We start from the raw sequence: 18086 nt of genomic DNA, 5'->3' as shown, positions 1-18086 counted from the left end.
TTCCCATTAGCAGAAGGACTGCTAGAAATGGAAAGGATGTACCATGCATGTGTATTTCCCAGTTCCATGACTAATACTGAAAAAGAATGATGGAGCTTGACTAGATAATAATTCCTTTAGACGAGCCATCACCTTCTGGGACAATGCTCTTGCTCAGGGACAGATGTGCTGCTACATCCTCTCAATAAACGCAGTACAATCACCTTACTAGATTTACATGCTTTATTAAGCCAATCTTATTGCAACACAAAATCCTGGGACTGGTATTTCAAGTGTAGTCTTTGGCAGTCACAAAAGTACTGACTACAGCAGAAGAAATATGAAGCCTCTAGAGTGAAGGAAGGAAGTTGTTTAAGTGAAGTACCTCCTACCGACCAGCAACTACTCCCAGCAAGTAACACCAACATCAGACATTACAACAGCTGCCACTTCTGGGTAAAAAGCTCAAGTGCTAACAAAAGCTTAGCACAATACCCCAGCAGTTCTGCTCCAAATAACCAACTGCGAGGTGCAGGGTTAATTGAGCAATTACTGGGAAAAAGTAGGAAAGGGTGGTATGAGTGCAAGTGACAAGAAATAAAGCAAAACTCCCATTCAATACTTCCAAAGATTATGTGCATACGCTAGTTGTGGAAAAATCAGTTTACGGCCTGGAGACTGATAAGATCCTAGTGCACTCAGCAACCTTCTTCACTTTAGTGGTACAGAACACACACTGAGGCAGGACCGACCCAGTGATGATTATCAGAACTAACACAATAGGGAGTTCTATTCATGTGATTGTCTGGTAGGAAACAAGATTATTCTCTGAACAAAAGAAACTAGCTGTATAAGCATTACATTTGGTTTCATATCAAATGCATTCAACATTTTCCCCCTCATACTTCATTAAGCATTGGCATTGTATCTTGCATGTAAACCACTCAGAACATGAAATTTAACATTCCTTCATACATCAACAGGAATGAAGCAAATCCATAGCTTTTTCCTGGAGAAAAATCCTTCATAGATAGGTCTCTAGTAACAGCCCATCAGTGAGTTTAACAGAGCAAAGCAAAAGACGGGTACTTAATTCCAAATATACTTTGTTCAATTTTCTCAATAGTATTTGCAATTTCATTGTAGAAAATCTCTAACTTCAACAGCAGCAATTACTGTATGTTTAGATAATCCCACTAAGTTCCAAAGCATTATGTAAGGGAAACTTATTAAAAATCAGCTCGTGGACTTTTTATAGCACAAGGAGTTATAAGCCTTCATTTTCGGTATGTCACATTGAGTAAAGAAATAAAAGCAGCTCAAAGGCACACTGGGTATGACATCCTTCTCCTAGTCAGAAAAGTAAGATAATAAACTGCCCTTGCCACTCTGTTCTTGTAGCACCATTACATTTAATGACTTGCACAAGTTATTTTCATTTTATTTCATAAATAGTTTCTACTCTTACGAGTTTTACAACACAGACTGCATGTGAGACATGGAACTGCACCAGCCTCTAGATCAAATACCTCCTGGTTCAGCTCCGCGTTGACCCTTCTGACCGGCACACATCTGCCTCAGAGCACGATCCCATGGCTTCTCTCAACTCATTTGAATCATAATGAAAACCTGGATCATTTATGACTGTATTACAAAAGTAACCACAGTGCATTTAAAAGTAATAGCAGTATTCATTTCGGTGACCTTTAAGTGTCAGAAATACTTTAAACAGGCGTGCCCTGTTACCCCTGTGAAGCATTTTGAAAAGTTCCAGAAAGCCCAACTTAAGCTTCCCATTGCACACATTACAGTTGTCAAGAATAAAACCAAATGAGAATTAAAACACAGAAGTGTCTGGTCTTGCATCATTTTACCCACCATACCCTTAGCTCACGGGGCGCTTGGATCACACAATAAATCTCTGCTGCTAAAGCCGAGCTCTGCTGCTGGGAACCAGTAGAGCTGGATGCCAGAAATCAGTGACGGGAAATGGCTTTTCGGTTTTGATGTTGCTGATCAAAATCAAGACTTCATGTTCAGTGCTTACAATTGAGCCCTCACTAGTACCTCTAGAACAATGACCACGTCCCCCACTTCTGCACGCCAAAGGAAAATCTCATAATTTGCAATGTATTTCCAAAATATTAGAAAGGACTTTTACAAGGCAACGAATGTAAACTAATTAACCTCAGAATGATAGCCTATTATGGACAGCAATGAAAATATTTACATTATCATTGTTATATTTCTCCTGTTACACAGATGAGACGTCTGTGCTTCAGATCACCAATTCAATCTGCTTCTACATTCACCTTGTGTGAGGAAGTGGCCTCAAATATGAAAAAAATGTTAAACACTCCTATTCTAATCTCCTGTTCACCGAAATATGAAAGTTACATTTTTTCTGCATTTTCTCCTAGGTGCAGTAATGAAAACTTCCAAGTGAATTTACCACTGTTCATTCCAACTGCAGCCAGGACTCCAGGAGTTCCATACTAAACCACGCATTTGACAACACACTTCTCAGCTCCTTTCAATGTACAGTCAATAGGGAAAGTGCAAAAAATAGTCACACATGAACTGAACAATTAAAAAGTTTTTAAACAAGGAAAGCTATATCCATATAGCAAATATTATGCACAAGTACACCACAATGTGCTGACATTTGCAGGCTAGCTCTAGTAGCAAGGCCAAAATGTCATGTTAACAAGGCAAATGAAGTAAATCTGACTCTGACAAACTTTGAGCACGCCTGATCCAGCTAACAGGGTTATGCGGTTTGGGAAAAGAGGCTGCCTACAAATCATCAGGTCAGGATAACTACAGGAATAATACATGCGAAGGAACAACCTGCCTATGCTCTGACCACAGTCTACACAGCTATCCAGTGCTGTCAAGCAAAAGAACAGAGCTCTGAAGACTAATGTAAGAAAACGGTGAGCCAATAATGCCCACCCACAATTACTGTATTGTGAGCACTCTAATAGCTCTGTCATGTGAAAGCCCTCCCAACAAGGAGCTGAGTCACTGTGTTCTTCCCCAGTTTTAACTTGTCACTCGAAACACACAAGTTGAAAATTGTGAAAAAAGATGCATTTCAGAACTGGCAGAGCTTATGTGACCACCCTCAGAAACCCCATCTCCAGCTATCGAGGTGATGACTGACCATGGAGTCCTCGTTGAGTTCTCACTGCTGCAACCCACTTAAAGCAGAAACTCAGCCTGTGGAAGTTCTGAAAAGCCTAATTTCGCTAAACGTTTCCATGATTTTCTCAAATATCCTGACTGTAGAGAACAGAAACTTTGGGAATTAATGTCTAACTGGCTAAAGTGACTACATACCAAATTTTATCAACATACATTTTTTTGATACTAAGAACAACTCTAAGAAGCATCAGAAACTATTTACAACAGCCCTGTTGATGCCAAGTCCCGAGCTGGACTTAAGTGTACAAAGCTATCATTGGTGTTAGGTAAATAAATTTTCCAGTTCAGGATTGCATTGAGCAGCCAATAACAGCATAATAGTTTCTAATGTTATCCCAAAGACATGCAATTGGAAACTAGAACGTGTTTGACAGTGCTTTAAAAGTAATCACATTCAGGAAAACTGACAGCCAGCAACATGGTTAAGGCTACAAAACAACTTAGTGGCAAATTTATCTCCCAAATCGTGAGCCTCTTGATTTCTTGAGCTGAACACCAAGCAAAAGACAGCATTGCCTTTCTAATTGCATAGGAAAACAGTGAAAATGAAAGGCAGTAGTTAACTTAGCTGAATAAAACAACTTATTCACAAAGACTGCACATGTGGTGTTTTTTCTAGAAATGTAGAATTCTTTGCCACAAACCACCTTATTACTAAGACGACCTGATCACAGAAGTTGGCAATAGATGTCTTTGTAGAAGAAAGATGCCACTAAAACCCAGAAGTAATTATCACAAAGAGCGCCCTTCCTTCTCCAATTGCGCCTACTTCCCCTAAGAGGGGAAACGATCCATCTGGACATTGTACAATTATAAATAACCAATTTTACATAGGGGACAACGTAGCATTGAGGAGGCAGCCTTTTGTCTTTTTGACATGTCTTCATTCGTTTTCTGCTCTCACAACAATTAAAAAATATTTTATTCACTTTTTTAAAAATTAATCTTCTGCACTAATTTAAACAGGAAAAAATCCTTAGACTCTCCAAATAAAACCAGTATACTTGTATTTTAAAAATTGCTACATATGTTATTTACAATCAGAGCCAAAAAGAAGATACACAGAATGACTTCAGCTTGATAAATGGTATAAATGTCATCCAGCTATCTGCAGCACAAGCCTCTGACCTAATGCACATCTTTCTCAAGCCAGAAGTGCACCCCAGAGACCAGCAAACACTTACTGTAATTATTTACTGTCTTCTAAAAAGACCTGCTGTGATCTATACACAGTAAAACTACAATTATTGGATGTGGATAAAACCACAGAAACACACTGTTACAAGCCCATGCTATTTTGTCATGGCAACACCATAACTCAAAGCCATGTAACAATTGAATTGTCAGGATCCTGCTTTCATGTGAGACGATAATGGAGCTCAGAGTCAGCAATCTGTGAGATATTTCTTGCTGGAAAAAGGAACAAACAGAAAAACAAAGAGGACACTGAGGAAATTTATGAACTGATTGCTTTTGCAAACACAGCTTCTGAAGACAGCCAGGAGATAGAAGACTCTGAATTTGATCAGGAGTCATGATTTGATACTTCAGGCTTGCTAAGGAGCAGGCTGCAAAGGACAGTTTACAAGCAGCAGCTCTAACAAGGCTTTCAGCAGCAAATTCTTGGCGAATCTACACATGTGAAACAGCCTCCTCACTACAATAAACATCTCAGCAATAAACACACCCAAAGGAAAGGAGACATTGGTAAAACCTCATGCACGCTGCCCTGGTCAAGCTCAAACCCAAAGTCACTGACTCAGCCCGGCCAACTTGTGCCTGCAGGCACAGCACACAAAGACACGATATTGCACCTGAGCACCTTTATATTTCTGTTCAACAAGGTCAGCTTCCTCAGCAGAGCAGTAATGATTTCCAGCTACCCCTACTAGGAGTTATCTAATGAAACTACTTATACAAAATCAGATACACACACCGCGCAAACACGAAAATCATAAGGAAACACACAAATTGAGAAAGGAGACAGCAAATAGTAATGTCGAAAAATAAAACTAAAAACTAATACAATAAACAATTAAACAGACTACAGAGGTTTTCAGTGTCTAATAAATTTATCATCAAAATTGCTTGTAAGTATGCACAGCCACACAGTAACATGCATTTCTCACCAGCATTTCCAAAGTGTATGAATTACAGAACGAACATTGCTTCCAGGCAGTTTTCATGTGGTTTAACACCTAACTCGAGGAGAAAAATGGAGCAATTAATGTATTAAAGCCAGCAAAAATAATAAAACTTTGCCTGGAAAGTCTTCAGAAGCATTTGCTATGTTTTGTGTGTGTGTGAGCACTTTGTTTCTAATCTGCCTTTAAAAAATTAATAACAAAGGTCAAACAGATATTCAGTCTTTCCTGGTCCTCCTATAGGCATCACACTTGTATTTACGTATTTGACTGGTTTACACTGATACACAGACCTCACTAGCTATTAACATGCATTTATTGCATAATGAACTAAAAAACCTAGATCATCTAATAAAATGCATGGCTGTAGCTATAAAAAGCAGATAAGATGCATATCAGTGTTTTAAATTATTTTGAGGAAGAAAACATTACATTAAATATAATCAGATAAAACACGTTTTAAACACATCATTACAAATGACAGTGGACCAAGTTAAAGTTCTCACTTATTATCCTCCTTCATCCTCCCAAAAGCAGCAGTTGTATACAGAGAAAGATGCCAGATAATTCCTGACAACCACTAACCAAAAGGAACAGCATGATGTAGGGGGTCCAACACAAGATTCCCCTGTATCATTTTAGAAGGTCACTATGTAGCCCCCTTTCCCCTACTTGAGCCTTTTTTTGTTCCATCTTTGAACACTGAAGTGACGCATTTCCCTTCCCAATTTGTTTCAGTGAAGCATTACCTAATTACTGTCTGAGTAGCACTTTAAAAAGCCAAACGTAATTACTGATAGTCACTGTTAGTGACTATTTGTCACTAATGCTACCCTGGGAAACATAAACTTACAATTAGGAGATACACACTCAACAGAAAACTGCAAGACTTATAATAATAATCTTACACTTCCATGACTGAAGATGAATGACCTCAGGCTAAGAAATCAAGTAATAGCATTCAAGATTCATTTAGAGTATACTTAGTATAAAATGTTTTTCTGTCTAAAATTCAGCTTGCTTTGCTGCACAAAGCATTCCCACTAATCCAGCTTTACTGACAAATCTGGGTCAGGCTCTGCCACCCTCACCAGGAACAAGTTTCTTCTCATCTTTAAGCAGAACCTCTTGTGTTCCAGTTTGCACCCACTGCCCCTTGTCCTATCATTGGTTGCCACTGAGAAGAGCCTGGCTCCATCCTCCTGACACTCACCCTTTCCATATTGATCCCCATGAATGAGTCCCCCCTCAATCTCCTCTTCTCCAGCTCCAGAGCCCCAGCTCCCTCAGCCTTTCCTCACACGGGAGATGCTCCACTCCCTTCAGCATCTTTGTTGCCCTGCGCTGGACTCTCTCCAGCAGTTCCCTGTCCTTCTGGAACTGAGGGGCCACAACTGGACACAATATTCCAGGTGTGGTCTCCCCAGGGCAGAGCAGAGGGGCAGGAGAACCTCTCTGACCTACTGACCACCCCCTTCTAATCCAGCCCAGGTACCATTGACCTTCCTGGCCACAAGGGCCCAGTGCTGGCTCATGGTCACCCTGCTGTCCCCAGGACCCATGGGGCCCTTTCCCCTACGCTGCTCTCTAATAGGTCATTCCCCAACTTAGACTGGAACCTGGGGTTGTTCCTATCCAGATGCAAGACTCTGCACTTGCCCTTGCATTAAATTTTTCCCCGCCCAACCCTCCAGCCTGTCCAGGTCTCTGGATGGCAGCACAACTTCCAGTGTCAGCCACTCCTCCCAGCTTGGTGTCATCAGCAAACTTGCTGATAGTGCACTCTATTGGTTGTCCCATTCCATTAAAACAAATCATTTGTCTCAATATCTCCATTCTGTTGATCTTGCTACTTCAATCTCCTTCGGAAATAACTATAGATGAATACAGCAAGACCTTAGGCCACTCATAACTACAAAGTTTAAAAACCTTGAGATGTAACAGGTGGCTCTCAGGGCTCTGCTCTCACAGCACTCAGCTTTAGTCTCAATTCTAGATTCTGATACTACTCTAAAAAGTAAACTACTTTATTTCAGAGTCTAACAGATACCTCAACTAGTCAGTTTTGGTACCAGATTTCAGTATGTTTAAGTTTCCAGAGCCTGGTTTGTCTTGTCAAGTGACAACTAAGAGAGTCCATTAATAGTGAATGGACCCTATAAACATTCCATGGGTGCAAATTTGATGGAGGTCTTAACCCTCACTGCAAGACCTGAGTTTAGAGCACTTTTAAGAGTTTTTTTTTACCCACACAAAGGAATTTTACCTCGACTACTTAGTGTTTGTCTTCAGGTATGGAAGTGACAACAATAAAACATTTTCTTACATGTTGGAGTGTTGGTGTTTTGTTTTTAAAGATATTTAAGTACCTCATACTTGGGTTTTAGTGAAAAGCAGATGCACTCTGATCATTTTATATACCAGCTGCGCACACAAAGGAAACTCAGGATCTCAGTATGCACAAAGCTTTGTTTACAACTTGGCCAATAAACTGAGTTGTTTTGGCTATTAGAAAATAATTATCTTGGGATCAAATCCCAGTTTTATACCTGTTAAATCATGTTTTATTTTAATTTACTTTTTCTGTGCATTTCACCACTCATATTAATACTACCTTTTTCTTTATGGCTAGATATTACTAAATAGTATCTGAAACTACATATACAATATCTTGCTTGCATCCATTTCTGAATTTATTGAGTGCTTTTTCCTTGATTCAGTTTTCTCACTAATAATTCAAACCTCAGGCACTTTTAGATACTTATTTATCCCAGATGAAAGATTTAAGCTGCTTTAAAATCTAGGAAATCAAGGCAACAGAGCAACAGCAAACACTTCCACTGAAGAATCCAATCAAGGCTCCACTCACCATCCAACTTAAACTTCAAACTCTGATCTAAACTAAAGCAAACAAAACACACGAGTCTCAAAGCCACTCTTCTAGAAGAAAAGGCCCAAAACCTTATGAGAAACTCATTTTGTGGGACATTTCACATTCCATCTGAGGTTTACTCCCCTATATATATATATTCCCGCTCCTAATATCAACCAGATGTGACAATGAAGACTAAGCAGCACTGTGAAAGATGCAAGGATATCTTGTAGCTCAGCATTGCAGGAGAAAAAAAAGGCAAAGCTACTGGAGCTAAGTGACTGAGGAAGTAGTTCTAACCTAAGAAGCATTCTAAATTAAATTCTATTACTTATTAGACCACATTTCAGTGAAAATGCGCAGTGTCCTGCCATAAGCACAGTCTGGTGACAAACACAAACCACCAGGGATAGAGTTGTCCCAAACTATGAGAACAGTGCACATGTGAAACAAGAGAAGAACCTGATGTCACCAAACAGGTTTTGTCCTCCAGCTTTTCAAACATAATTGACAGGAAAAATTAACATTCTACATTTTGATTTCCAGCAGCAACAAGGCTGAGGAGACTTTGACACTGGACTAGATGAAAAGGTTTGTTCCTTTAGTCTACCCAGCAGCAGATTTCAGCCCAGCCGACAGAGCTCTGTGAAAAGTCCTCACACTTGTTTTGCAACCTTTAACTGCTCCTGAAACATTAACAGGTTCTTCCCTGAAACCCTCCAAGCGCACAAAATTCCTGCGTGTTTAAGCAGGGCAGTCACTCCATCTCCACCTAATCCCATTAATGCTAATAAATATACCCAACTTTCACACGATTATCAAGTTATCCAACTTAAAATGTCCCCTTTGAGTTTAGTTTTATATTTTAAAATAATTGAATCTGCACTTTCATTAACAAAGTCATAGGCTGTTACAGTTTACCACATGCCTGCTAAAGAGAGCAGCTGTAAGAATCACTGCTGATTGCATCTGTATTTGCTATGTGGACAAGACCATGTATGAGCCGCTCTCTCCAGCAAATAAGGTCAAATTTTTCATTTTAGCCATACCGCATAGCAATATTTAGTTCTTAAAACTTTGCACCGCTGGCACTGTAGCAAGCTTAACAATTAAAACACTCAATTTTGTACTTGGTGGTTTATCAGGATCATAGCTATTAGAGTAAAATAATAGACTCACAGCTTGGTGGCCCAGACTCAGTTTGCAAATATGACAACAGAAGTAATATACCTATACCATGGAAAAGAAAAATTGAGATTGCTATTATCTACACTTCCTAACATCCATTTAAATTCACTCATCGTAAATTCCACAGACAAGTCATGACACACTTGCTATGGGAGAGAACAGCTCGGAAATTCGACCAGCAGTAGGACCAAGACAGTCACACACCCAATGAAAAGGAAGTAACCCTCTTAGACTCACATTTCTGTTGTGCCTCAAAGTATGAAAATACATATACATGCATGTATTTCTACGAATTCTACTACGTAGCATAATTTGCATTCTTATCCCATCACTGAAAAGCATACAACCAAACTGCATTGGAACCATAACGGTTCACTCAGCTAGGGTTGATTTACTTAAAATATTCACGATATTTATGTAACACTTGTATCTTCGAAATAAATGGCAAATTTCCACTAACAGTGCTGAAGTGATCTACATAAAGCATCATTGAGCAGCAAGCAGGACTCTGAATGTCAGCCAGTGAAGACAATGTTTCAACAGCATCCGTTGGGAGGCATTACAGAACACAGCATTCTTATTAATCATTTTATGCAACTTCTTTGCAATCTTTATATTCTAAACCCCAAATTATTACCCTTATTTTTAAGAACTATAAGGTATCATGATTACATGATGACTCTGGTATTGAAAAGCCTCAATTACTGTCACTTCGCTTCTTTGTGCAAGGTTCCGTAAGGCAGACGCACACAAGTTCTCAACACACACAACCTTCCCTTGAAAGCACAAATCACCAGAAAGTTCCTTTGAGTTTGATGAGATCATGTACAGCACAACCACTCACAGAGGAAGTTCCAACATGTTCAACTGGAATTTGTGTTAGTAGATACATCTAAACTCTATAAAAAAACCATCATCTTGAAAGCATCACAACCTACATGAAGCAACTATTCTACAAAATAAATATAACTGGCATCTTCTGGAGACCAGATAACGGTATCTGCAAGTCAGTACTGGCTCACACTTCATACTCAAGAGAAGTTTCAAGATACAGAATTTCAAACACATGCAAAAAGAACATTAGGAAATATAACCAAATCACTCAAGCTTAGCAAATCCATTGAGCAAACATTTTCTAGTGCATTCAAAAGCTGCAACAAAGCTTGCAAAAACAAGTCTAACAAAGATTTTTAAAGTGGATTTTGAGATTAAAAGACAGCTATTATTTGCAATTATTTATATTTCTATACATATTTCTCATCTCTGGAACAATGTCATTCACTTGAACAGTTTTTCCAGAAGCATATTCCGGCAACAACAAAGTTGACGACAGAAATCCTCCAAAGCTATATCAGTATCACACACTGGACAATACCATTCAATGTGTCTGCTTTTAAAACATCAAAGACCCTATTTGTTTAATTAGTCAGCTGATTCCAAAATTAGTCTTCACCATCACCATGTGTTTTATATTTCCACAGGAAGAAAAAAATTATTTCACTGCCTAAATGGTTTGTCTGCATACAGAGGTATTAAAACAATTATGAAAACCCCACATGGCTCAACTTTTTTTTTTTAAATCTCTTTTATAAATCATTCAGTCATTGCGCTAACACCATGCTCCCCCTGCCCTCACCCAAAAAAAAGCCAAGCTCCTATTAGTCTTCTCTTTCTGTTCCAACTGGTCTTGATGCCATCTAAACATTTTATAACACAGTTTTTATTTTTCAAAGAGATCAAAAATTCTTTACCTCTCCTTTATTACTTCTTCCTGACAAGCCAGCAGCCATAACTTTGCTAATCTGCCTGACAATGCCTCAATTTAAAAATATTTTTTTTTTTTAAACTAAAAAAAGTTATAACAATCTGTATTATGCCAACAGGCTAACTTTTTAAATAAAAGCATGCCATCTCCCTCTGTGGACATCTAGACTGTACTGGTGTGGCAGAATGCAAACTCTCCTCTCTTTCCCTCCCTCCTTCTCTATGGAAGGAGTAGACACATCTCCCTCTCTCTCTGCTGCTTGAGGCTGACAGCTGCTTTTGTTTGGCCCCAAAGCCCCCCGGCCAGGGCCATTAGGAGAAGGCAGCGCCGAGGCGCCAGGGAGCCACTGGACGCCCCACGGCCACTGTGGGGGATGTTTGGAGGCTTCAGGGGCACCCACAGCCAGTGTGGGGGTGCAGAGAAGCTTCTGGAATGCCCACAATCAGATCTGATCAGCCAGTATAAAAAAACCAGGATTCTTGCCAAGACTCTGCCCCTTGCGCCCAATCTCTTGGAGTTATGAGCTGAGCCACTGCCACCAGGAGCCACTGCGCCCCCGCGATGGAGACTCCACTTGCCTTGCCGCCACGTGTGTAAGTAAAATTAACCCTCGCAGGATTGTTGGTGTATCTACTTTCCGTGCACATTTGCATGTGTATTTATACTTTCCGAGCACATTTGCACGCATACTTTCCGTACTCCATATGAGCACACGTATAAATTAATCCTTGCAGAATCGTGAGTGTATTTTCCCCCTGTGCTTCCACATAAGCACGTGTAATATTCCATGCACGTTTGCACGTGTATTTCTCCTCGCAGGATCGCGAGTGTATTATAAATTTACCCTCACAGAATCGCGAGTGTACACTTTCCATACTCAATATGGGTACATGTATCCCTTTAAAATAATCCCATACCATGTTCAAGCAAGTGTGTGCTCTTCCTGGAGTCAGGGAAGGCTCCAGCATTGTTTTTGGTGAAGCCATGTGCATGTTCACCGTGGACCTCCTGTTGTATTAGTTGCTGCCTCTTAATTTTCCTCAACTGATATCCGAACCTGTATTCAAGTCACTTTTGGAGTCCTAAAACCCTATTTCTCACCGGTTTAATAGAAGTTGTTTTGGACCCTCTCGTCCCTTAAACTAACCTCGGGGTGCCTCCATGACAACTGGATATGAGAAGGTGGCACTTTACATAGTTTCTATAATTCTTTACAGAAGGTTGAAAATCGCTTACCTTGAAGTCATCACGGTGAACATACAAGGAACAGAAAAAATATGTAGTTTCTCTTCCCTCTGATCGTTATGCTCTACTGAATTATGACTACACAGATGCAAACTTAACACATCATCTTGAGAACACTTATTATCTAACAGTTCTAAGTTCACAGAAATTAAATGTATCACAACAGTCAAAATACAAACACGCAAATCTGAATAATCAGCCACAAACAATAGAAACAAATGAGATCGTACTTACAATCTCGTTAACTTCTGTGTGTTCTGAAAAAGCAGCTCTGGAAGAACTTGCAATTTATTCTTGTTCAGACGCCTAAAGAGAGTTATAGTTACAAAAAAAAATTAGATTATCTTGAAATTTAAGAAGGTTATTCCATTATGCATAAACACATGAAGCTCCAATTGTATTAAACCTCATGCTACAAACTCAGCATAGAATGCATTTCATATGTTATTCATACACAAGCCAAACAGACCATGCCGTCTGGAGACCACCTGCCTATGTGCTTCAGGTAGGGAGAGAAATGACAGTCACCACAAAGTTTGAATGTTTTAATATGGATGAGTACACAAATATATTTTCTTTAATTTTGCTATGAATGCCTCCTAACAGTGAGCCCTACGGCCCCCAAGGTCGGCTTCCATCACTCCAACAATAGTTACCAGGAGGTATCTGGATTTTCTCTCTCCTTCCAAAAATGTAGGCACAGTAAATTAAGTAACTTGACCAACTGAGACAACTTGCAGATTAGCTATTATTTCTACAGTATACACACAAGATATTATTTTTAAGAATTGCCATATGAACATACAGGTAACCAGACAACTATAGGTGACTTGAAATATTATAGAATCCTAATCTTTAAGATTTTTCCAGAAACATTGTAGACAACTGCTTAATGTTTATACATTAGTCCATTTTGCTAACTGTGAAAAGCTCTACACTGATGACCACAACAAGAACACAACTGTTACAAGTTGCCCCAGCCTGGTAGCTGTAAAAAGCTTCAGCTTCCCCTCCTTCCTAAAAGGCACAACAGTCCTGCACAACTCCACAAGCCGTTCTGCTTAGAAGAAAATCATTTTCTACCATCCTTTTTCTGCTGACAATGAAAACAGTCGATTTCACAGCCCTAACGCTGTTATTTACATAATGACATTGACCTAAATTACATACAACTCCACCATTGTAAATAGGAAGCTGACTTGTCACATATGTTCACATTAAAGCCTGTATTTCTGCCTCCTTTGTTCCCAGCCTACCTGAAAAGTTAACTTTGATAACAGATCTAATTTTGCCAGAGTTGGGATCTCAGCAGACACCTGGAAATTTCAGATAACTATTGAGTAGCTCAGCACTCAGTATCTGGTTTCCAGTTTTCTTGCACACTGAGTAATTTCACTACCAGAATTCAAGAATTTTTCAGAATTGAGAGGCCTTCCTTGGAGATCAAACTAATGTTGCGGGGTTTTCATACATCAGAGTTTTCATATGGTTACCACATGAACACGTCTTGCAATATCAAGGGGTGATGGGGGAGAGGGGAATATTTCCTTCTCTTCCTGACACCTAGACCCGATCAAAGGCTGCACTCGCAAGCTTGCTTACAGAGCCTAAACGTTATGTGTTAGACACACCACGGTCTAACTTAAGCAGGTAGAATAATTGATTATTTCACAGTGCTTTTGATGACTACCCAATTACATTTGAGATAAACGAACAAACCAGTAAATGAAACACTGAACAAGAACATGAGAGACACTAAGCATTTGGGAAAGTACGTAGGAAGGTTTTAAGCTGGATTCCTTTACTCAAGTAGAATTTCACACTTTATGGCAAATTAAACTTAATCTCCTTTAATTTAAGGTTGATAGCAATGTGCTACTTAATCATCAAATTAATATTTTCAGTTAAGCATGTTCATATTCTAGAATAGTTGATCTGCTTAGCAAGACAAAACAGTACAAAAAAAATTTACTTATGATAATACAGGTCTTAGCATTCTCGAGTTCCATCCTCACTCATTTAGATCACCATTAGTTCTTGAGAGACGCTAAATATGCTGAACTTAATTATCGATCAGATGAAATCAAGACTGCCAGTGAAATGCATCAGTTCCACAGAGCTGTCTGATGTTTGTTACTGTGTCTGATCATCATTTCAGCTCTCACCATGTACCTGCCACTACCCACTGCCAATCCAAAGTGATGTTCCTTATCTCAAAGCGATGTCCAAGGAATATGTTTTAAGAATCTTCTCTATGTGCTAGGATCTCACAAATGCCAAGTTTTTGCATATTGTTTTAAACCACAGAAACCAAGCCAAATCAGATTAAGTTTCTACAACAGGACTTCGAATAGCAACAAACAGATAAGAAAATGTATATAGAAACAAACAAAACATTGTCTTCTCAAGGTTCAAAAGTTCGTAAGCTGAGAACTCAAATATTTACAATTTACAGTGACACAAACAACTTCTTAAATAAAAAAGGCTAACATTATTTTCTCCCGCCTAGTTCATTACAAAATTAATCCAGATCATCAAATATGTTAAGTGATTTTCTATTCTCTGTATGGGTCCTACCTGTGACAGATGAAGCAAGTTCTCAGCTGCCTTTTAAAATCATCCTAAGCATTTTAACATTTCATCCTGACATTACCTTAGTATTGATTTTCTTTCAAACATCACATGAAGTAAAGTACACACAATGATGCATTTGAAAAGCTCACATTATGACCTACTGTTCACTGGCAGCAAACATTTTGTATTGGTCTCAACTTAATATTTTTAGCATTATATTGTGATAAATGAAGTGTTGGTCTTCCTATCCTGCAGCAGTAAGCAAGCCAAATCCATCTATCAAGACTAATAACTTGGTGATGTTATTCTTTTGCTTTAACTCATATAAGTTGGATTTTCAAAATATCCCGTCAGCACAGGTTACTGCTCCTGTCCTCAAAACACCGCACGGGCACAGCACTTGTGTCACAAGGAGGCCTTGCAGCCCCTAAGCCAAGGCTATGGTAGAAAATGATAACTAAGTGAATCTGAGGTAACAAACAGCTGAAGATGTTTGGCTACTGGTGGCTCGCTTCAAGCTGTTGAACTCTCCAACCGTCACTTTTCTAAGATTTACCTCAAGTCGGAATTCCTGCCAAAATCATTTTATTCATCATTTGATTCTCAAGGGAACTCAAGAGAATGAATAGGGTTTTGTTTCTCTTGAACATCACCTACTGTGTTTAACTAACTCCTACTGCAATACTCACTTCAGCGTAAGACTAGATCACCTCATATAAATTTAGACATACTTGATGCAGGATAGATTTAACATGTTTATATTAATATTTATTATGTGCCAGAACATCACCAGTAGCCTAGCGAAAAACCCAATTACACATCTTATTTCTCCTCCTGGGCTTGAGAGGAAGGCCATTAAGAAAGTTCTCAATACAGCAATATCAATATACCAGACAGGATGTTTCTAAATCCTATAAAAGAAACACAGAAGTGTTTCAAAATTATATAATGAAAAGAGCAAATGCTCTGAATGGTCATTTATAAGCACTGTTTCCTCCGGTTTGACAGAGAAGTGTCAAACAAATGAAATGTAGTGGAATAGTTCCCAACACACCATTTGACAAGAACATCACTTCATCCTCATCTATCAGTAAGCTCTAGGACAAAATACAGAAACTTCTAATACAAGGAGTAGGCCAGCAAGCCCAGGACAGTACAAGCTCTAGTGCAGCTGCTCCTTAGAAGTAACTCCCAAGCACAGGCTGAGCTCAATGTAAGAAAACCAGAGTGCAGCAGCCCCTGCGCACACAAAACACCCCAAATACAGGTATGGAAATTCCTTACGCTTGCCTATGAGAGCCTTTCACCATCATGTTACTGCCTAAGTCTTGTTCTGTCAGGTGTTTAATTCCAATTACAACAGTGTTTCTGATTTTATAACCTACCCTGGAAAATGTGAAGCCATATATTATCACAATAAGGAAATCATAATGAAATGAGCCAAAATCTTGTAAAATTATTTTCTGGCCATTGTTCTTGTGACTGCACTGTACTAAAAATATAGATATTCCAAATTTTAAATTCGTGTCTTATTTGAAGTAGAAATGACATTAAGATATGATGTCTGGAAATTGGATTTAAAAGCCAAGACATTTTTGCATCTGCAGCTAACTACATCATTGAGGAATGACATCAGTTCTGTGAATCTGGAGAGCAGACCAGAATTAAAGACAGTCTCATTTACACTCTCTCATGAGCAAAATCAGCCAGATTTCAACTGTCACACTGAATCCTTTGCTCAAACTGGGAACAGCAGCTGGGACTCCAAGCACACCAACTAACATCTTGGATCTGTCCCCTTCTCTCACTTTAGAACATCCACCCTGCGTTCAGCACCTGTGCACGCACAGCACCAACCACTGCCGGACCGATACCAATGGACGCCGGGGGAAGGAAGGAATCTGGGGCGCAGAGCCAGACGAGATCTGGTGCAGGTTATTTGACCTGGGACTGCTGGATGAGAAAGCAGCTGTTCAGTCTCCAAAGTATTTTGAACTGAATGTTTTACAGCTAATAAGACCTGCAAAGTATTCCGGGAATTCAGAGCACTGGGCAGAATGATGCATAATCATCTAAAGATTAGCTCTAGTGCTGGATCAGAAGCAACTCTGGATGTGCACAGCATGGAGTCCAGACTAATAAAACCTCCTGGAAGCTGAAGAACTGTGCAGAGAGGCTCTCCAGGAGTCATATCAACTCTGGCAATACCTGCATTGAGTCAAATTTATTAAGTCTGACTAGACACATGCTGACTGTACAGTCAACAGTCTCCATACACTGCAACTCCCTCCATCTTCCAGATTACTTTAACCACTAGTATGCATCAAAAATACAACTTAGCACATTCTGTTTTGTTAGTCTGCTCCTCAAGCCCCCATAAGTGACTCATAAAAGCTGACCGACCACCAACCACACACAATTGTTCTCGGCATGGAAGCAATGGGCCTCCAGGAGTCCATAGGTCACCTCCAAGGCATCTAGGTAGGACCGCCTTTCTGGCACAATGTACTCTCACTAGGCTCAAATGTATATTCACCTGTGCTGTTGTTAGAAGATGTTTAGGAAGCTGTATGTAGTAAAGGCAGAAAACCTGTATTTCTGTATGCAGGAATTCACTATAAAAGTTAACTAGTGTTTCTTCTGAAATGATTACTGGCACACTTTTCATAACTAAGATTGCTTAGTAAACCAAAAAATTCAGTCTAGGATATAAGCTTATCTAGGAATTTAGTCGTGTTTGCATACAATATGTTTTCATCCTCTTAAAATCCCTCATATGGAATCAGACATATAAATGGTTTCACTCTTTTAATCACGTTATAAAACAATAGAGAGTTAAAACTTCAGTGTATGAAGTACCAGGGTGCTACGGGAGCACTTCTATAAAACATATATATTATATATAATGATGTCCATAACATCTATATGCATAGTATCTCTCCCAACCACAATGGTTTTGAATGATAGCTTTATATAACAAAACTTGATACTTACTAGATGTGGTCATGAATTTTTAATAAAAGAAAAACTCCTTCCTTCAATGCTGCAGACAGTGAGACATGTCAGCATTATTTTGTAAGATATATAGCTCAGGTTACTTGTTGACTATTGT

At 39.2% G+C, this 18086-nt stretch overlaps 1 protein-coding gene across 2 annotated transcripts in view; it reads right to left on the bottom strand.

The window, feature by feature from the left end:
• The window catches only part of SLIT3 (slit guidance ligand 3), a 488520-nt gene that overhangs the window by 428181 nt on the left and 42253 nt on the right, over window positions 1-18086 (bottom strand). For both annotated transcript variants that reach the window (XM_065848802.2, XM_065848803.2), the window contains exon 5: window positions 12635-12706. In XM_065848802.2, the coding sequence (XP_065704874.1) occupies window positions 12635-12706 (72 nt within the window). The remainder of the gene's footprint in view (window positions 1-12634; window positions 12707-18086) is intronic.

This window comes from Patagioenas fasciata, chromosome 14, assembly GCF_037038585.1.
Source record: "Patagioenas fasciata isolate bPatFas1 chromosome 14, bPatFas1.hap1, whole genome shotgun sequence".
Classification (NCBI taxonomy): domain Eukaryota; kingdom Metazoa; phylum Chordata; class Aves; order Columbiformes; family Columbidae; genus Patagioenas; species Patagioenas fasciata.
This window is presented reverse-complemented; position numbering and strand designations above follow the sequence as displayed.